This window comes from Mesoplodon mirus, assembly GCF_964341445.2.
Source record: "Mesoplodon mirus genome assembly, chromosome: 2".
In the NCBI taxonomy this organism is placed as follows: Eukaryota; Metazoa; Chordata; class Mammalia; order Artiodactyla; family Ziphiidae; genus Mesoplodon; species Mesoplodon mirus.
This window is the reverse complement of record NC_138977.1, coordinates 40,686,130-40,708,010: the sequence shown is the minus strand read 5'-3', so window position 1 is coordinate 40,708,010 and position 21,881 is coordinate 40,686,130. Positions and strand designations below refer to the sequence as shown.

The 21,881-nt window shown below is 41.1% G+C and overlaps 1 protein-coding gene across 2 annotated transcripts in view; it reads left to right on the top strand.

The window, feature by feature from the left end:
- Positions 1–31: 31 nt before the first annotated feature.
- Positions 32–21,881, top strand: part of ENOPH1 (enolase-phosphatase 1) — a 33,708-nt gene continuing 11,858 nt past the window's right edge. Inside the window, exons 1-2 of one of the 2 annotated variants that reach the window (XM_082632512.1) lie at positions 32–375; positions 20,583–20,684. In XM_082632512.1, the coding sequence (XP_082488638.1) occupies positions 292–375; positions 20,583–20,684 (186 nt within the window). In that variant the 5' untranslated portion in view covers positions 32–291. The remainder of the gene's footprint in view (positions 376–20,582; positions 20,685–21,881) is intronic. The other variant, XM_082632513.1, reaches the window with a different exon arrangement.

Below are 21,881 nucleotides of genomic sequence, written 5' to 3'. Positions count from 1 at the left end.
TCTCCCCGCCCCATCGGAACCTCGTGAGGACCGCCCCTTTTCCCTGCCCACGTGGTCTAGGCCTCCAGGCCCGGGCAGCTTGCGAGTTCAAGGTCCCTGTGCTGCCGGTTTCTCTATTTTCAGGGGCGCCGACGTGTCCTCTCCGCCTCGTGCGTCAGGCCGCTCGCAGTTGTGCGCTCCGGGACTCTTTTCGGGGCTGTCGGAAGCCCAGCAGGTTGCTGGGCGCAGCCGGCACGGCCCTCCGCCCTCCCTACCAGTAGGCCGATTCTCGTAGTAGCAGCCGGTGGGGAAATGGTTGTGCTTTCGGTGCCCGCCGAAGTCACTGTGATCCTGTTAGATATCGAAGGTACCACAACCCCGATTGCTTTCGTGAAGGTGAGGGGCGGAAGGGAGCGGGGAAGTTACTTGTGCTTTAAAACAAAAATTTTAAACTATTGCAGACCTTGCACTAGAGACACGAGGCGTGGGAGAAACGGTGTGGCTTTGCAGCGGCTCTGGGATGGGAGGAGGTAGTCTGCGACGGTTTGCGGGGATGCTTTTCCTCACCATCTTCACCCTCCCGCGTCCCTACCCTCGGTTATTTGCAGGTGGGAAGGGATGGAGGTGGTGGTGAAGAAGGGCCAAGGAGGGCAGGTCCGCCGCGGCAAGGTGAAGCGTTGTGGGCGCCGCCCGCCGGCAGGTGTGCGCCCCGTGGCCCCGCTGGTGAGCTTCCGCCTTGTGCCGTGTTGGACCTGGCGAGGCGGCGGCCGCGATCTAGTGGCCCTTGAGGCGTCTAGTCTCGTAAAATGGGAAGGCTGAAGGCTGAAGATGACTTTTCAGGTACCCCTGGTGATAGGCGGTAATGGTTGCTCTTGGCCCTTTCCCACTCCTGCTCTTAGTGGCCGAAATGCACACTGTATGTTACTGGACTAGGCTAGCAAACGTCTAGATTCCGTTCATTTTCTTCGAAAAACTATGGAAGCTTAAAGTTCTTACCAAAAGCTTTCCTCCTAGGATGTCAGTGCTAACCAACACTTGTCTACACCTAGTTCACAAACTTACAACTTTGCATTAGAGCAGGTTCCTTTTTTATATATATTGTATTTGCCAGGGTAGTAAATATCAAATATTAATATAATTTTTTAAAGAATTCCTCGGGCCTGGTCTTCTCTTTATTTGACTTCTAGAGGTTTAAGATAAAAGTATTCACTAGAAGTGCTTGCGTGCAGTAATAACCGAGAAAGGAGGGAAAGTACAAAGTAGGAAAAATAATAACTGCTTTCTTGTAGTTTTCAAAGAAAAAAAGGATTCCTCATCTTTGTGGTTTATAGTTTACAAGTCACGGTCTCCATTCTGGCTTTCTCTTGCTTGCCACTGTTATCAGGAGACCAGGGGTAATGACAGGACAGGTAGTTGTTATATGGCATATGTAGCGTTCTTGGAAAGTTGATTTAGGGAGTAAGATACCTCATGTAAATCAGTTTTGTAACAAAACATGTGTCTCTTTCACCTTTTTTACCCACTATGTCTTCTGTAAGATGACATGAGCCACTCCTTGGAATCTTTGTTTATGAAAGACTTATACTGAGATCTTTCTGAGAATAAAAATGCCTTGATGATCTAAATAGATTTTTTTGTTTTTGTTTTGTTTCTTTGTGTTTTTTTTTTTTTTTTTGCTTTTGGCCGCGCTGCGCGGCTTGTGGAATCTTAGTTCCCCGACCAGGGATCGAACCCAGGTCCCTGCAGTGGAAGCCTGGAGCCCTAACCACTGGACCGCCAGGGAATTCCCAAATAGATTTTTTTTGGATTTGACACCAGACTGCCAAAAAATGATTCGGGGTCTTGTTTAAAGGGTAGTTTCTTGTGCCTTGTTCTATAATCTGTTATTATTTTTTATTAATATTAATCTATTACAATATAATCATCTGTTAGTTTGTTATACATTAATTTATCAAAACCAGTGTTTCTAAAAGTATGTTCAGAAGAACATTAGGTTTGTGTGGCTGTTTATAGTAATTATGCAGAAAAGGTTTCCATTATTAAATCCATTTTGGGGGAATGTTCTATATGTATTCAACCAGGTTTTTTTTATTGCACACCTTCTCAGAGCCTTTATATCCTGTACACACTTGCACACACACGCATTGTGAGCCTTCAAGAGACTAGCATGTCACAAATTTACTTGAACCAGAAAAACTTTTAGCAGAATATCTCTATCTTTTCGAACACCTTTTAAAGAGATTCCAAGTTATATCCTTCTTGGGCCCCTGAGCGTGGAGCTGGGAATTGGGAGATGTTTGTTCTACTTGGGCTTTATTAGTCACATTAGGTGTGTGAACTTGCAGCCCTCCTTCCTGTGGAATGGTGTAAGGAAACATTGAGTAATGTATACCTGCAGCTTGTATACTTGACTCATCCTCAAAAACTTGGTGAGGTGTGTGTACTCTTTGCATTTTACTGATAGGAAACTAAGGCTCTGAAAAATTGAACAGTATGCCTGGGATTTGAAACCAAATTGTCTGACTCAACAACTCTTACTCTTTCCATTATTGCACTCGATCTCTGAAATGGGAACCACAGTGCTCGTTCCATTTTCTTTGCCTGGCCTTGTGGGTGTTAAATGACACAGCTGGTATGAGAGCACTTTAATCAGCAAGAAGTACCATAAAAGTATATGGCAGCAAATTTCAATATACACCACCTCTAGGTGGTAGGTATAAGAGTGAGCCCTTGGAACAGAATAACTATAGTTGAGTCTCACTTTATCTGGGCGGTTGCTTCTACAGTCAGCGCACACTGTGAAAGTTGAGTATTTTCAAAAATTGCCCTTGAACTACCCGCAGGAAGTCAGTTCTCTTTGGAGATTGATTCCGTCTTTCAGTAAGTCATATGCAGCCATTTTTCCTTCAGGGTTGAAACGTATCCCTGCTTCTTCCTTTGAGTATCAGAGGAAGTTGGTTTGGGATTAGGTGATGTAGATGAAAAATATACTGTGTCAAACTTTAGCCTCACAATGAACCATTCATGCTGTAAGAGACACTGAGGAACTGAGAGACTGTCCAAGGGAACAGAACACCTTCATTGAGTAGAATGGCAGACAGATTGCCAGCACTGGTTATGTTTTTTTTTTTCCCTTTCTCTCTTTCTCTATCTCTCTTTTTTTCTTGCTGAGCACTTAGAGTTGAATGTGTATATGATGCAACTTAACTATATAAGATGACACTAACAGTCCTGGATATCTTATGGGATACCATAGAATCCTCCCAGATTGGGTGCTCTGAGGACAGGCTGTTGCTCTATCAGGGCATGCCTTCAGCCTTTGGGCTCCGGGCAACAATAAACAATGTTTTTACTTCCTGCTATTATGTCTTATTTTCTTTGGTCAAATTTCTAGAGAGGGAAGGGTTCCTAGCTTGGATCATCTAATCAATGTCACAACCAGCTAATTAATTTCTCATATGAATCACCTGATGCCTGGAGGGATGTCTTGTGAGGATCATCACAATATGTTGGGGACAGAGCAGCAATAGATGGTTCCCAGTGCGTGTGAGTCCTCAAAGCCACCAGCCCACTGCAGGATGTGTGCTTCTGGAGTTTCTTTTCTTTTCAAGCGCTAACTTTGATTCTCTGCAGTGGTGATCCCCCAACATTTTTTGGTCATGTACATCATCAGCAGAATTGGAGCAGGCACTACCAATAGAATTTATTGTGTACACATATTACTGTAGTATTATTAAGTTGTAAAGTAAATTGGAATTTAAAGATGAGATTTAAATAATAAGTGTAAATGAATATTACTGTATTCACTTCCCTTCTCCCCTTGAATCATCTTGCATGCACCTCACAGAGCCACTGCTTGATCTTTGTCCGTGTGATGTTAATATTCATTTTCTGACTTTGTGCCTTGTCTTATTCCAGTGTTTTTAGTCTGTAAGCTATGAAATAACACCATTACCAGTCCTTGTGGTTATCCTGTCAAGAACCTTCAACTGTTGTTTTTGAGTTGGAGAAAATAGTGTCTTGTTTCTGAAAATGCTCTGTAATTTGGTGCCTTTCCTGCCATGACATGTCAAGTTAGTACATGTAACAACAGTTGGGGCAGTTGCGTTCTGTGAAGCTACTGTGAACACCATCTTAGCAAACACTGAATCATCGCCCCTAGAGAAAATGCAGGGTTTGGTTCCTGTGAGCCTCTGGTCGCAGCATATTTGTCGACTGATCAGTACATAGCCTTGTTTTATGCGTGTTTCCGTTTGCCTTATTTAACGTATGTCGTTGATCCATTAACGTTGAACTCACTGTCAGTAGTGCTAGAGCTTATGCTTCAGCGAAGCTTACGTAACACATTTGTTTTCTCTGTAAGGCAGCTTTCTTGCCTTTAGGAACACTAGATAGCACTCTGCTTGGGGACCACTTTAAACTGCACACTCACCAACAAAAAGCACAAAATGCGAAAAATGTGGCGCTAAGTAGACCTTGAAAAGGATACTTGATTAAAATATGAGAGGTGAAATAAGGCAAAGCATCACATACTGGGAACGTGTGCATCTGGGTTTTCACAATTTTAGCTGTTCTGCTCATGTATGTACCTGTCCTCAAAAAGTTGGGAAAGTGCAGTGAGTAATGATTTTGGGGTTACAAATAAGTTTTAGTGAGTAGGAGAATTTGAAAATACAGAATCTTTAAATAACGAGGATTGGCTTCGTAGAGTAGTATTTATAAGGATGGGCTTGGAGACTGCAAGTCTTGATTAGCATTCTGGCTCTTCCCCAAATGATTTATGGCAAGTTAGTTAATGTTCTGAGTCTAGGTACATATTCCCTCAACTGTACTTTGGGGATATCAACCTCATAAGGCTACTGTGAACATTTAATGAATGTTTAGCCCTTGAAAAAACTTTATAAAAATAAATATATTTCCATCAATATTTCATCCACCATCTCAACAAATCTTGTCAGGGAGTAGTGGGCAGGGGTACTAGCAGGGGCGAGGGCATGTTTTTCACTTATGCCTTAGGAAAACTTTTTGTGCTTGGTAATCAAATCTTTGTAATAATTAAGAACCTCTCATTAACTGAAAGTATGAATCTGATTAGAATATTTGTCCCTAAAATATAGTAAGTGGGTCATGGTGAGTACCCTTGCCAATGGCTGTTTGTATCTGTGCTTCTCAGACTTGAATGTGTTTACAAATCATCTAGAGATCTGTCTAAAATGTAATTTCTGATTCAGAAGATCTGGAATGGAACTTTTTTTTCACTTTTAATGACATTTATTGTTTTCTTTCTAATTTTACAAGCAATATATGTTCATTGCAGACAATGAGAAATACATAAAAGCATAAAGTAAAAATTAACAATCACCCATAATCTCCACCCCCCTGAGATAACCATTGTTTGCATTTTGATGCATTTCCTCCCAGTGTCTACATATTTTTTTTAATGGAAGTATAATTGACCTACAATATTATGTTAGTGCCAGGTGCACAACATAGTGATTAGATATTTCTATACATTACAAAATGATCGCCGTGATATGTCTAGTTACCATCTGTCATCATACAAAAATATTACAGTATAATTGACTATATTCCTCATGCTAAACGTTTCATCCTCATTTATTTTGTAACTGGAAGTTTTTACCTCTTTTTTTTTTTTTTGCGGTACGCGGGCCTCTCACTGTTGTGGCCTCTCCCGTTGCGGAGCACAGGCTCCGGACGCGCAGGCTCAGCGGCCATGGCTCACGGGCCCAGCCGCTCCGCGGCATCCCCTGCGTCGGCAGGCGGACTCTCAACCACTGCGGCACCAGGGAAGCCCTGGAAGTTTGTACCTCTTAATCTCCCTCACCTATTTCACTAATCCCCCAACTCCCTCCCCTCTGGCAACCACCTATTTCTTCTCTGTATCTATGACTCTGTTCTGTTTTGTTATGTTTGTTCATTTGTTTTTTAGATATGTGAAATCAGATGGGATTTGTCTTTCTCTGCCTGACTTACTTCATTTAGCATAATACCCTGTAGGTCCATCCATTTCACAAATGGCAAGATTTCATTCTTTTTTATGGGTGAATAATGTGGAACAGAACTTGATGCTGAATTTCGAACAGGTTCCCAGGTGATACTGTGGTCCATGGACTGAACTCTGTAGTTAGGCTTTTTTTTTTTCTTAATAAATCTATTTTATTTATTTATGTATTGGCTGTGTTGTGTCTTCGTTGCTGCACATGGGCTTTCTCTAGTTGTGGCGAGCGGGGGCTACTCTTTGTTGCGGTGCACAGGCTTCTCATTGTGGTGGCTTCTCGTTGCAGAGCATGGGCTCTAGGCACATGGGCTTCAGTAGTTGTGGCACATGGGCTCAGTAGTTGTGGGTCTCGGGCTCTGGAGTGCAGGCTCAGTAGTTGTGGCGCACGGGCTTAGTTGCTCCGCGGCATGTGGGATCTTCCCAGACCAGGGATCGAACCCGTGTCCCCTGCATTGGCAGGCAGATTCTTAACCACTATGCCATCAGGGGAGTCCCTGTAGTTAGGCTTTATACAAATTCGTAAGTTCTACCTGTGCCGAGGTCTGTTAGCGCTCCTCTTTTCCAGTGGCTCAGAGGAGGTGATAGAGCAGACCAAAGGTGTAGGTGAATTAGGGGAGGTCTGTCATCATTAACAGAACCAAAACCTCTCAAAAGTCAAGTAAATTGATAAAGGAGAGCAAGATGATGAAATAAGCTGGTAGACAACAAAGCATTAAGCAAGTGGCCACTTCCCCAGCTTTTGCAAATTGTCTTCCAGAAACTGAACTGTAAAAACAACTTTCTTAATAATAGAAATAGAAAGGAGTTATGTGTACTTATAGGGAAGCAGGATAATAGGCCTGAAAATTCCTGACAGATCTCCAAAATTCCTCTGCGGCTCCTTCTTCTCCCTCACTACCACCATCTTATGTCATTTTCTAGATAATTTGTTAGTAGAAACATTTCACTGAATGTCTGTACAACAGGGACCTGAAGATTAAGGCTTTAAGTGTCCTGGCAGATGGGCGGGTGAGTAGTGCCTTGCTTTAACCTGCTGTATTAGTTCCTGTGGCTGCTGTAACTAATTGCCATGAGTTTAGTGGTTTAAAACAGTACAGATTTATCATCTTACAGTTCTGGAGGGTCACAACTCTGAAATAGGTCTCAGTGAGCTAAAAGGAAGGTGTTGGCATGGTGTGTCCCTTCTGGAGACTAGGGGAAAACCTCTTCCTTGCTTTTCCAGCTTCTAGAGGCTACCCACATTCCCTGGTTCTTGGGTCCTTCCTCTGTCTTTTTTTTTTGGCTCACGGGCCCAGCCGCTCCGCGGGCTGTGAGATCTTCCCGGACTGGGGCACGAACCCGTGTCCGCTGCATCGGCAGGCAGACTCTCAACCACTGCGCCACCAGGGAAGCCCCCTTCCTCTGTCTTTAAAGCCAGCAGTGTAGCATCTTCAGATTGATCCTTCACTCTCTGACTTTGACACTCCTACTTCCCTCTTTCACTTGCAAGGACTTTGATTATATCAGGCCCAACCAGATAATCCAGGGTAATCTCCCCATCTTGAGATCCTTAATTTAAATCATGTCTGCAAAGCCCCTTTTGCCGAGTAAAGTAACATAGTCATAGGTTTTGGGGATTAGGAACATGTACATTTGACGGTAGGGGGCAGTTTCTTCTCTACCACACTTGGCTAGCACCAGCATTTCTGACTAATAGATCCCTTTACAGGTTCTTGGCTACATCAGAGTTCGGCTTTATAGTAGCTCCAATTTTGTTTTGAAATTTATTATTTATGGTACTGGATAGGATCTATAAATTTTTTTAAAAATTGACAGTTGTTTTTTTTTTTTTAAGATTGTGTTTCTCTTAAGGATTGTGGTGGTGTGGAGGTTGGTAAAGACTGTTTAAGGGACTGGAGTTTTACTTTAAAGAACAAGATATTTGGCAAGGTTCGAACAAGACTAAGGGAAAAGAAGAGATCTCAAACTGAACGTTCTATGTTAGAAAATATGAATTAAGCAGACAAATCCTTGATCCTATAAATAATATTTATTTGAAGTAGCAGATACTCATTTAATTGAAAATCAAAATGATAAAGATATTGATTCAATTAACAGCAGAATCATGTTTGTATGCTTTTCTGAGGTTTGTTTAATGAATTTCTTTGGAATATCTTGATATTTTATGTTAAAGCACTTTTAGAAATAGCTAATACATTCTTTTTTTTTTAATTAATTAATTTATTTATGGCTGTGTTGGCTCTTCATTCCTGTGCGAGGGCTTTCTCTAGTTGCGGCAAGTGGGGGCCGCTCCTCATCGCGGTGCACGGGCCTCCCACTATCGTGGCCTCTGTTATTGCGGAGCACAGGCTCCAGATGTGCAGGCTCAGTAATTGTGGCTCACGGGGCTAGTTGTTCCGCGGCATGTGGGATCTTCCCAGACCAGGGCTCGAACCCGTGTCCCCTGCATTGGCAGGCAGATTCTCAACCACTGCGCCACCAGGGAAGCCCAATACATTCTTGATTGTTTAACAATACTTGTAATTTACTCTTTTACGTTCCCTTATATTCTAACGATATATTTTGGAAGATAATAATCAGGAAATGTTGAAATTAACATTTTTTTCTCATGAAAACGGTTATGTTAATTTTATGGTCTTTCTAAGAAGAGAGCTTGTGTTGTTTGATAGTATCTCCCAACTTTAGTTAAATATCCATTTGGTTAAGTTTTATCATTCTGCTCTCAATATGAAACTGCTAGAAGACTACCCACAAGGGACAGCAACCAGGCACTTGCTTCCACCTGTGCTGTTTATTATTGATGCTAGTAACTGTAATTGTGTCATTTTCCCTGGCTTCATTCAGTCTCGGGATTTAGGCTTTTTCATCTTCAAGAATGGGGTAGTAGGATCTGTCATGCTTATAAGGTAGTGATGAAGATTAAGATAGAGTGCAAAGACCTTTGAAAAATATAAAGCCCCATAGAAACACTGATTATAATGCAGGAAATATCAGACTGTTTGGTGGAGACAGAAAGTGCTTATGAAGGGTCAGTGTGGAAAAGGGGGAACTAACATTTACTGAAACCCGCTGTGATTACCTCCGCCTCTCTCCTTGTGGCCCTGGCCAGAAATAAGTTAAGAGTGAGATGCAGAACTTGGCTAACCTCAGAGAACTTGAGGAGGCACTGGAATGGCAGGACTGCCTTGATAAGTAGCTGTTGATGGGTTGATTAACACTCCCCAAACCTTCCCAGTTGCTCAGGATTCCTAAAGGGAGATATACCCATGGTGGTATGTGAGAGGAATTTTGTTGATTCAACTTGAGACAAAGGGAGGAGCCTTTGGACAATCACTGTATTGGGTCTGAGTATATCATGAGGTGGATTAGAAAACACCTCCGGCCTTAATTTCTGGTCTCTTATTCGTCTCCCGCCTTTTGTATCATGGCACTTGCATAATCTTTCCAGCCTAATCAATCTTCCCTTCTTTTCCCTCACATTTATTTGAATACCTGTCATGTGCCAGGCTCTGCTAGGCAACCAAAATCTTTAAAGATGCTGCTGCCCACCCTTAAGGAACCTAGTAAGGAAGACAGGAACATTAACAGGTTGTCTTTGCACCATCAGAATCCTTTGTGGTTTCCTGTTGGCTCAAAGATAGTTTCAACTCCTCAACTTCAGTGAATTGGGTTTTCCAACTTTCTATTCCTCTATTTCTTTACACTTTTTTTTTTTTATAGCTGAACATGCACATTTGGGTCATGCCACACTTTCATGCCACCACCATTCCTCCAGCTTGGGATGTCATACTTTTTCCTCTCCAAGTGCAAGTTGGTTCCATGTACTTATTAATTTAAAACATATTTATCACGTTAGGTTACGGGAATACACAGGTAAGACCTGCTTCTGCTTTCAAAGGACTTCTGTTTAAGCAGGAATTTCAAAATCCTCTCTCTCCCTCCTTTGCAGGGCCATGTATTTGCCACTGTAGCAGATGCTGCCTTGTGGTGGTGTCTGTGTGTGCTGTCTTCCAGCAATGCTGAGAGAGCTCCTTAAGGGCAGAAAGCAGAGCCTGGCATAGTACTTGCACATAAGGCATTCAGCAAATGCTTGTTGATGGTGATATGATGCATTCCAGAATGGGCCTGGGAGGGGCTGGTATTGCTTCTCCCACTTCTGCTATCCTTGCTATTTCAGATTTCCTCAGGGTGATACTTTATCTTATTTGCACAGTATGCAATTTAACGGATGTATTTCTAGAGTCTCATTAGAATATTCATTGACCCAAGATTTCTAAAACCTCTTAGTTTTAGAGAAAGAAGTCAGTTAACAATGGATATTAAAAACCATAAAAAATTTTTGATTAACAATTAAAGTATTTAAAGAGCTAAATATGTTATTCTGTGGAAACTTCTATCAGTTAATGTGAGGATAGAGGGAAGTGTTTTTTCCCCAAAATTTTTCCTCAGAAATTAATTCACACTTGTTATGAATTGCAAACATTACAGAAGAGTATAGTGTAGAGAATGAATGCCCTTTCTGCTCCTACCACCCAGCAATAGTCATTAAGAGTTTGGTGAACATTCCTCCTGATTTTTTTCCCTATGCATACAGTAAAGTCACTTAGATCCTTGGAAGAAATGTAGTCACATTGACCCCCAAAAAGGTACCAATTCTAATAAATAACCCCTGTTTTGAAAATACATAGATAAGCCTTTATCTTGCTCAGATAAACTTTTAAAGGATATCCTGTGTTTAGCTCTGAAAAGTCCTACCTTGTCTGATGGTTCTTAAAATTTTCCATCCTTACACCTCACCCCATGTCACCCCTTCACTAAAAAAAAAAAAAAAAAAGTATTCTTTTTACAGTAAAAGCTTATTTTTGTATAAAACTTTAGATTTTCACATTTATTAACTCACTTAATTTTCAAAATTGGTTTTGGTGGAGGTAGGGGTCATAAGAGGGGTGGAAGCCAAGCCACCCTGACCCTCTTGCACCTGGTTCTCCATCACCTTTCTGCATTGTGTGGAAAGTTCGTAGCTCTGTCCTCAGAGGCCCTACTGGAAACTCATTGGAACCTTCCCAGGGGACTCCATTTCAGAAGCATGGATTTCTTTTCAAACAGAATTCTTTAATACAAAAAAGGGTTCTTTGTCTTCTGGGTATGTACGTGAGCGGTTCATTTCTTAACTTGATTTTCTTTTCAATGATTCATTATGTGACCTTCTAACAAGTTCCTTTTCTTAAGGCTAAAAAGTGTGGAGCTGATACCCTTTACTGAGTACAGAGAGACTAGCACATGTGGTTTGGAAACTAGTGGTAATCCTGGCAGTGGGGCCTGGGTGGGTCTTCAGACAGGAGCTCGTGGTTAGATCGGCGTTTGGCAGCTAACCTGTTGTGCTCCGAGAGGCTGGCTGACTCCTGCCCCGGGCCTTGTGTGGGTCCAGTAAGCTAATGAGATCCCTTCTCCTGGGATGATCGGGTTCTGGGGATCTGACTCTTCAAACTAAAAAAAAAGACCTGTTTGATAAACTATAACCATAGTTTCTTAATTTATACTTAGCCTTTATGTGCCTCTGTGAAATGGAGGAAATAAGGGCACTTGTTTCATAGAGCTATTATGAGGATTGAAATGACATAATTCAGGCCATTCATTAATCAATTCATTGAGTAAATTTGGAGTGCCTTGGGAACAGTGGCAGATGGTGAGAAGTGATAAGATTATGGATGTTTTTTATGTAGGTAGTGCTGACTCATTTGCTGATGAATTGGTTGGATGTGGCATGTGAGAGAAGGAGTCAAACACGACTCTAAGGCTTTTGGCCTGAGCATCTTGGCAGCATGGAGCTGCCACTTACTGAGATGGGGGAGATGTGGGAATAGGATTAAGGGCTAGAAGCAAGAGTTGAGTTTCAGACATCCAAGTGGAGATCTGGGGTAGGCAGCTGGAAAAAATCAGTCTGGAGTTCAGGGAAGAGGTCCAGGCTAAAGCTATGGATTTGGGGGTCATCAGCAACAGATGGTATTTAAAATCATGGATTAGATGAGATCACTAAGGATTCACTGTAGAATGAGAAGTGCCTGGAATAGTGAGGGCTTAGTCAGTGTTGGCAGTTATTCCCACTATTACTACGATTACTCATATTATTCCTACTTATTAGAACTGTTACAGAACTGCCAGGTGAACCAAAATCTCTCATTCTTTTTAGTACAAATCTCTTTGAGAAAAGTGGTATTAGAAGTTTCTGTAGAGAATATAATATCAGCATACAGGGATTTGGGTGATCCTAATGAGTTGTGCTCCCCGAAGTCATTCACCCACAGAGCTGGATAGGCTCAGGCATTAGAATTCAATAGACCTGGGTTTGAGTCTTGGCTTTACTTTGTACCAGCAGTGAAACCTTTTTTGTTTATTTGGACAATAAAATGATTTTATTTTATCAAGCAATAAATATTCTGTTAAAATAAAACAGCATTCAAGGAATTTAATGTAACTCAGTAACATACTTCATATTAGCATTCATCCTCAATATTAAAACGTGGCATTATTATACAGTCTTCAAATACACATCATAGTCACTTAATCTGTCATGTCTTATTAGAATCTGCTTTCAAAAATGGTGTTGTTCCTAATTGGAAATATAATATTGATTATACGATGATAAAATAAGCCAGCTGTAGTGGGCTGAATGATAGCCCCCCAAAAGATATCCATTTCCTAATCCCTGGAACCTATGAATATTAACTTACTGGGAAAAAGGAGTATTGACAGAGATGGAGAAATCACCCTTGATTATCTGGTGAGCCCTAAGTTCAATGCCAAGTGTCCTATAAGAGACACAGGGAAGATAGATGCACAGAGAAGGAGGAGGCAGTGTGAGCACAAAGTCAGAGATCGGAGCGATGCAGCTACAAGACCAGAAAACGGAAGCGGCGAGGAATGGAACCTCTCCTAGAGTCTTTGAAGGGAATCAGGCCCTGTCAACATTATGATTTCAGATTTTTGGCCCCCAGAACTGCAAGAGAATAAACATCTGTTGTTTTGAGCCTCACAGTTTGAAGTCATTTGTTACAGCAGCCATAAGAAACTAATACAACACTATTTAAGAGGTGCTTTTTTCAAGTTGAATTATTTTTAAACAATATGAATGATAAATAAGAACTTTAAAGAGATCTCCTTTTTTCATGGGCAAACCACATACATTTATTTCATTGGATTTTAGATTTTTGATTTTTCAGATCAGCCTCTTCTATTAAATAGCATCATGATTTAAAAAGTATAATAGATTAAATTAAATTAATTAATTAATAATTTTGGCTGCGCTGGGTCTTTGTTGTGGCGTGCGGGCTTAGTTGCGGTACGTGAGATCTTAGTTCCCCAACCTGGGATCGAACCTGGGCCCCCTGAATCGGGCATGGAGTCTTGACCACTGTACTACCAGGGAAGTTCCAAGAATTGTGATTTGTTCTTACGATCCATCAAGCTACTTGATTTTCTTTTGCTTTTTAAAAAAATTAATTAATTAATTTTTGGCTGCGTTGGGTCTTCGTTGCTGTGCGCGGGCTTTCTCTAGTTACGGTGAGCACGGGCCATTGTGGTGGCTTCTCTTGTTGTGGAGCACAGGCTCTAGGCACACGGGCTTCAGTAGTTGTGGTGTTTGGGCTCAGTAGTTGCGGCTCACTGGCTTTGTTGCTCCGTGGCATGTGGGATCTTCCCGGACCAGGGATCGAACCCATGTCCCCTGCATTGGCAGGTGGATTCTTAACCACTGTGCCACCAGGGAAGTCCGTTCCTTTGCTTTTTATCCTTTGAGATTAATACGGAAATAATAGCCCACCAATATTGCCTTTGTGTTGTTTAATTTTCTGGCTGGAAAAATATTAATTTCTCAAATACTGAAAATCATTTGCACCGTGTGGTTCCTTTGGAAGCCTTTTAAAATAGTTTCTTTAAATAGCAGTAGTATTACCCATTACTTTTTTATTACCCATTTTCGTCAAAGGAGACTTGAGTAAATATTATAGCAACAATTTTATTTTTATTGATTCTGTGACATTTTCATTAAAACAGCCACTCGACCATAAAGCAGATCCATATTTGGACTTCTGAACATTTATGAGGCAACTTCTTTAATTAGATCGTCAGAAATATTGTAGCACTAATGGAGCCTTTTCAGAATGCTGTCGTTGAGCTGTGTAGAATAATAAATTTCTGTTTGCAGAGTATCCCATCTAACATTTAGTGGAATTTAATCACAGTCCCCTGAAAGACAAGTACTCTCATTTAGTTCTGTGGCCTTTTGTTCTATGTACTACTGTAACAGCCCCGTAGGTGACTGGTGAACTAAAAATATTTACACGCTTATAGAATCCTGGGTTTATTGTAGCATTTTTATATACTATAGAATTCTGAAATTATCTATAAATGGATTATAACTATAAAGTTAAAGTATTTATCACCACAGTTATTTCTGGAATTAATTTTAAAGCCTGAAAATTTTCAATGGGCAGGTTTGGGCAATAAGTACTAACTTTAAAAAGTCTATTTTTAGAGCATTCTTATCTGGTATCATAGTACATATCAGGCTATGATATAATTATTGGCTTTTAAAAATAAGCAACTTGAAGGCATTTTTTTTTGCATGATAGATGCTCAATAAGTATGTTTAAAGAATGGATAAAATCTTCACAATCTAGTTATTTGCCCCAGGTACTTTTATGTTCTGCAGTAACACTTTTGCACTAAACTAGACTGTTCGATCTGCTAGCGTGCCAATCCCAGTTCTACTAAGTTCAGGCTTCATTGCCTGCCTTTGTGTATTAGTGCACAGGGGAGTTTTATGGATAGAGGAAAGAGGCAAATTGGATGACAGGAGTTCTAAAGTAATTTCTAAAGCTTTTCCTAAAAGTTTAGAATTGTTTGAAATCTTGACCTTTTATTTCTGTGAGTTCTCTGAGGAGACGGTCTCTGGTTTATAACTCTGTTATCAGAAATGTCTGGCACTCAATAGGTCCTCAGTAAATGTTGAATGAATGAGTTGGTTGTCTTTGTGGTTTATCCTCTGGGGACTTCTCTGCAATTATTTATCACTAAATTGGGGTAAAGGTGATCCTTGCCCAGTTTAAATGTTTGTGCTGGAGTATATAATTAGTGGTAAGGTACTGGGTGCTTTCATCTGATTATCTCTAATGACTGCAGTGACTTTGCTTGGTATCGTCATTGCCGTTTAGCAGATGAGAAAACAGGCTCAAAGAGGATAAATTACTTGAACACAGCTAGTAAAAGACAGAGGTAGGACCCCAGCCTGGCATGCTGCCTGTAGTCTGTACTCTTTATCTGCTCTCCCACAGAGATTAAGGACCTGGGCTCTCAGGATTAACAGGCTCTTCATGAATTGTTCTTGGTACCAATAAAGCTGGATATAGGAAATTCAACTTTGTGAAGCACAAAGTAAATAATACAGCACTGCATGCGTTTAGAAATTTTTTGAGTACTTCAGCTCTTCAGTTACTGGGTGGCCCTGAATCTGACCAAAAGTTTTCCCTGGGGAATATTCCAGTTGCTTAGGAGTTGGGGAGTAATGGAGGCTGGACACTGGAGGAGAAGGACCAAATGAGAAAGGTGTAGGACGAGGGATCAAAGGTGGCTTGTTTGTTTTTTAATTGTAACCCATTTAAAACAAGCAAGGATAAAGATTAATGTAATGACTGTGCACCGACCACAAAGCTGATTAATTAAACCTTCATATTATGTTTGTTTCAGGTCTTAAAGAAATAGAACATTACAGCTATAACAGAGGCCCTGAGCACATTCCATTTTGTATTAGAGCTTTATTCATATGTTAGAGTTTATATTCATGTTGATAAATACAATTTTAGTACATTCATTTTTAACTGCTATGTAGTTTTAGAGTATGAACATATCCGTTTATTCTCTAGCTGATGACGATTTAGGTTGTTTCCAATTATTTTGCAGCATACCCAGTGGGACAGTAAACTTTTTTTTTTACTTTCTTCTCTGCACGTGTGTCTGCCTAGGAGAAGAAGCGCTGTGTATGTGCGCCTTCGGTTCTGCTGCATCTTCTCAGATAACACTCAAGTGGGGGCGGGTTTGCAGTCCTGCCACAGTGCATGAGTGCAGGAGAGATGCTAAGTGGGAGAAAGCAAGGAATGAGGAGGGGCATGCTGAGAAAACCGAGTATTTCAAGAAAATCAGAAGTATATCAGCCCAGTAAAAGGAATCTCTTGCAGAAAAGGAAAGCTGTCAGTCTTGGCTCTTCATTTTCCTTCTTTAAGATCAAAAATGAGTTTTTATTGAGCTTAAACAAAGCTTTTGTTTCAAGTATGCTGAAAATTTTGCCTGATCACACTGTTCTGAATCTGCTGAGTGATCCATTACTTACTGGAATGCACCATGAGAACAAGCAAAATTGAATGGCTTCTTTATTTTTACTAGGGCAGGTGAAATTTGAAAAACGTATTGTGAAGAGAGGTAAACGATTCAGTCCTACCATTTAAAAAAAAAGCCAAAATAACTTTCTTGTGTTGTATATTTTCATTTGGGAGTGCAATTTAAGTTGAACTTAGAATTGGGTCTTCTGAAGTGTTAAAAAATTCTAATTATGGAGCCAAGCCTTTGTTCCAGTCAGGGAAATTCTATGCACACTAAAAAACATGGTTTTATTCATAATGTTCTATTAACTATGTCCTAACCATGTCATCCCTCAGGCCTGTTAGCAGGAAATAAAATAAAAAGTTTTCTGTCAGCTTCCTCTTTTTTTTTAATTGAAGAATCGGTCACTTACAATATTAAATTAGTTTCAGGTATACAACATAGTGATTTGATATTTTTATACACTACAAAATAAGGATAAGTCTAGTTTCCATCTGTCACCATACAAAGTTATTACAGTATTATTGACTATATTCCCTATGCTGTACATTGCATCCCTATGACTTTTTTTTTTAACCTTTAGCCCTTTCCACTTTATTTTTTTTTCCTATGACTTATTTTATAACTGGAAGTTTGTACCTCTTAACGCCCTTCACCTATTTTGCCCATCCCCCCACTCCCTCCCCTCTGCCAGCTTCTTTCTTCTCTTTTTGCCCTTGTTTTCTCTTTGTAATAGTAGTTAAGAAAATCTTATGATGCAGAAGCTTGTAATAAGGAGGAAGCGGAAAGGGAAGAGAGGGAGAAGACACAGATCAGTGGTTTTCAGCACAAAGCTGGGTGGTGGGCTGCTACTGGTTAGTACTAATCTGAAGACGCCGGGTGTGCCGTTTGGCACAGATGACCCTGCGGTAGCACATGCTGGCGCTTCGTGAATTGGAGCCCATTCTTTTTTTTTTTTTTTTTGTGCGGTACGCCGGACTCTCACTGTTGCGGCCTCTCCCGTTGCGGAGCACAGGCTCCAGACGTGCAGGCTCAGCGGCCATGGCTCACGGGCCCAGCTGCTCCGCAGCATGTGGGATCCTCCCGGACCGGGGCACGAACCCGTGTCCCCTGCATCGGCAGACGGACTCTCAACCACTGCGCCACCAGGGAAGCCCCCCATTCTTATTTTTACATTTAGTGAGCCCTCTCTGCAGGGAAGAGGATTGCTTGTCTCCAAGGCCTTTTGCACACTACGGGAGTCTTTCCCTACCCACACCGTTCTCTCTGTGTGTAACATTCTCTCCTCTAGTCTTCTCCAGGTTAGTCCTATCCACCTTTGGTGGTTTTCAGACTTCTTATTCTCAGGATTCCTTTACACGCTTAAAAATTTCTGAGGACCCAAAGAACTTTTGTTTATGTGGGTTATATATATAGATATATATATTTTTTTAAAATAAATTTATTTATTTATTTATGGCTGCATGGCTGCGTTGGGTCTTCATCGCTGTGCACGGGCTTTCTCTAGTTGCGGCGAGCAGGGGCTACTCTTCGTTGCAGTGTGCAGGCTTCTCATTTCAGTGGCTTCTCTTGTTGCGGAGCTTGGGCTCTAGGCACGAGGGCTTCAGTAGTTGTGGCTTGCGGGCCCTAGAGTGCAGCCTCAGTAGTCGTGGTGCATGGGCTTAGTTGCCCTGCGGCATGTGGTATCTTCCTGGACCAGGGCTCGAACCTGTGTCCCGTGCATTGGCAGGCGGGTTCTTAACCACTGCGCCACCAGGGAAGCCCTGTGTGGGTTATATTGATCAACGTTTACCATATTAGCAATTAAAACTGAGAAATTTAAAAATATTTATTCATTTTAAACAATAAACCCTGTTACTTTGTTAACATTAATAATATATTTTGGGCTTCCCTGGTGGCGCAGTTGTTGAGAGTCCGCCTGCCGATGCAGGGGACACGGGTTCGTGCCCCGGTCCGGGAAGATCCCACATGCCGTGGAGCGGCTGGGCCTGTGAGCCATGGCCGCTGAGCCTGTGCGTCCGGAGCCTGTGCTCCACAACGGGAGAGGCCACAACAGTGAGAGGCCCGCGTACCGCAAAAAAAAAAAAAAAAAAAAAAAAAAAAAAAAATATATATATATATATATATATATATATATATATTTTTATGAAGAATATTTTGTTTGTTTTGGAAAACATGGTTAGAAGACTGTTTTAGACATTGTTTTACATTTTATAAATGGGCTAGGAAGATGGCTGGATTCTCATATCTGCATTGGGTCTGTTGTGATATCACACCTGTGTAGCCTCTGGAACACTATTGTACACTCCTGAAAGAATGAAAGTGAAAAAGGCAAATAACATCTTAGTATTTTTTTGAAAATAGTTTGACCTCGTGGAGCCCTCTAAAAGGGTCTCAGGACCTCGGGGGTCCTGAATCTCACTTTCAGAATCATTGCTTTAGATCTCAGTTCTGTTGTCACTTCTCCAGCAAAGCCTTCCCTGACCTCCCTCACTAGGTCAAACTTTCCTATTTTATGCCCTAGTAATACTATGTACCTCTCGTCTGTACCATTTATTAAAGTACCACCTTAACTTTAATGTCTGTTTTTGCTACTTGGCTCCTTGAGATTAGGGATCACGTATGGGTTTTGCTCACAATTACATCCTCAGCCCTTGCCACAAAGGCCTGCCCTGTACTGGGCATTTGGTGCATATTTTAATAAATAAATGAGTGAATCAATTTAAATAAACAGACTTCTTGGATTCCACTTGATTATAGTCTTTCCCTTAAAATGTAAGTCCTTCTCTAAATTGTATACCTGGTGTCTATATTCATAGCATATATTTATTTTCTGTTTTTTCAGACTGATTATTGCTAAGACTGTTGCAGGGCCATTACGCCCTGGATCTGTGCAGCATTCTGCTCATACTCTGTCTCACCCATTGCACCATGTTACAATTCTTTGTTTACCTTCCATTCCCCATCCCCCCCACTGGATTCTTCAGAAGCTTATTGAGAAAAAGGATTGTGACTTGTTTATCTTTTCAATCTCCTTATCCATGCCGCAGTAGCATATCTTAGTATATAGTAGACACTAATATTTTCCTGAATGTGTCAAATTGGATTTGAAAAGATACATACACTACCATTGCAAGTAAATGTAAAAATTTTGACCTAAGAAAAATCATGTTCCCAATGCATGGATTACTGACAGGTTATTTATTTCTGAATTGTTTTGCACATCAGAATACATAGGGTAATTCTGTAGGTATTCTGATTTCCAAGAAAGAATCATGGTGATCAGGTGTTTTTTTAAAAACATTTGTGGACTTCCCTGGTGGCTCAGCCTGCCAATGCAGGGGACACGGGTTCGAGCCCTGGTCCAGGAAGATCCCACATGCCGCCGAGCAACGAAGCCCATGTGCCGCAACTACTGAGCCTATGCTCTAGATCCTGTGAGCCACAACTACTGAGCCCACATGCCACAACTACTGAAGCCTGCGCGCCTAGAGCCCGTGCTTCGCAGCAGGAGAAGCCACCACAATGAGAAGCCCGCGCACCGCAACAAAGAGTAGCCCCCAGTCACCGCAACTAGAGAAAGCCCAAACACAGCAGCGAAGACCCAACACAGCCAAAAATAAAGAAATAAATTAATTAATTTAAACAACAACAACAGCAAAAACATTTGTTATACGTGGTCATCATTCTGTCACAAGATATTTGAGTTATGTGCATGTCCCAAGTACTGTGGTGTGCAATGGGGATGTAGCTGTGAGCAGGGTATACTTGATCCCTATCCTCAAGGATGTATAGCCTAGCCATCTGGTTTGAGTCAGCAAACTTTTTCTGTAAAGGACTGAATACTAAATGTTGAGACCTTGAGGGCTATATGGTCTTGGTTACAAGTCAGCTCTGCATTGTGGCCCCAAAGTGGCCATAGACACCCTGTAAACAAATGAGTGTGGGCACATTCCAATAAAACTTCATTTACAAAAATGGGAGAAGATTAGATTTAGCCCACAGGCTGTAGGTGCTGACTCTTGATCTAGTTCGTTTGTTTCTCAGTCTCCGTCTGACTCCTATATCCGGAGCACCAATTTTCATATTTTCAATGAAATTTTCATCGTCTTATTTGCTAGAATTAGCTAAGGTGAGATTGTTGAAGAACTTGATCTCATGCAAACCACTAAAGCTAATTCTTGTTCTTTTCTTTTGCACTTTTATCCAGGACATTTTATTTCCTTACATCAAAGAAAATGTTAAAGAGTATCTGCAGACACATTGGGAAGAAGAGGAGTGCCAGCAGGATGTCAATCTTTTGAGGATACAGGTTGAGATATTTCTATTCCATTGCTTCTACATTCCCAAGGGTGTTAGAACTGAGGATGCCTAAAGACTTAGAATATTCTCTGAGCATATTTTAAAATAAGTGCTCTGGATTCACAGGGCACGGACGTTGTAGTGACTTGCCTGCTTAGGAATTCACAGTACCTAATTAAAAGGCCAGATATAATGACATAAATGGCAGTGTTTTGTCTCTACAATTGCCTCTTTCTGGAGCTATTTCAGTTGCATAAAATATCATGTATTTATAAAACTAAGTCATTTCTGGGTGGAATGCAAAAGGGTCTTGTGCCATCTCATCACATTTTTCATTAATGTCTCCAAGTGATAGCAGCTCATCACCTCATTCTCCACTCTCTCCTCCTCATGGCGTGAGCTCCTGCTGGCCTTCCACAGAGTTCCTGGGCCCTCACACACCTCTCTCCCCAGCTCACATTCAGCCCAGCCTTCATACCCGCCTTCGCCTTCGTTACATGTACTTTGTTCTGCTTTGATCCCTCCCCAGTTTTCAGTCTTTCTCCTTCCACATTGTGTGCTGTGGAACTCCTGATCTGTTGTTTTTGTATTTAAAATTGCTTCATTGGCAAAGGTCTTACATGCTATGCAGAGCTAACTCTCTGGCTTTTTTGAGTTAATTTTCTACATTGGACAATGTGGAAGGCTTTCTGTAAATTCTGTAATGTTAGAAGTTAGGATTGGAAAGAGAGTCACATCCTTTAAGGCATGGGGCATTTGGGTTTGTTGAATTTTCTAGATAACTCAGGGTTAGTCTGAAACACTCCCTTCTTTACCTTTTTTTGTTGTCTCAACTCCTGTTGTTGAAACATACATACATATTCCCTCATTGTAGCATATAAATCATTGAGTCTTTAGGGATTGGACATACGCATTGTCATAGGCTAAACAGCTTCTGAATAGCTATTAAGGTTTTGCAAGATGTGGGAGATTGCAGGAGACTAACCAACCCCAGACATTGCTTCACTAGCTTCTTTTCATTGAATTCCAGGCATAAACTAATTTCACTGAGATTTTCTTTATTTCTTCCTCAGTTAGTTATAGTGCAGAGAAAAATGATCCGATTTAACTGAAGTCCTGGTTTGTTGGTCCTAGTAAGTGAATCAACAAACCAGGTCTTATTATAACATTTTATCATTTTGTGCTATCTCTTTTCTCACACACAACA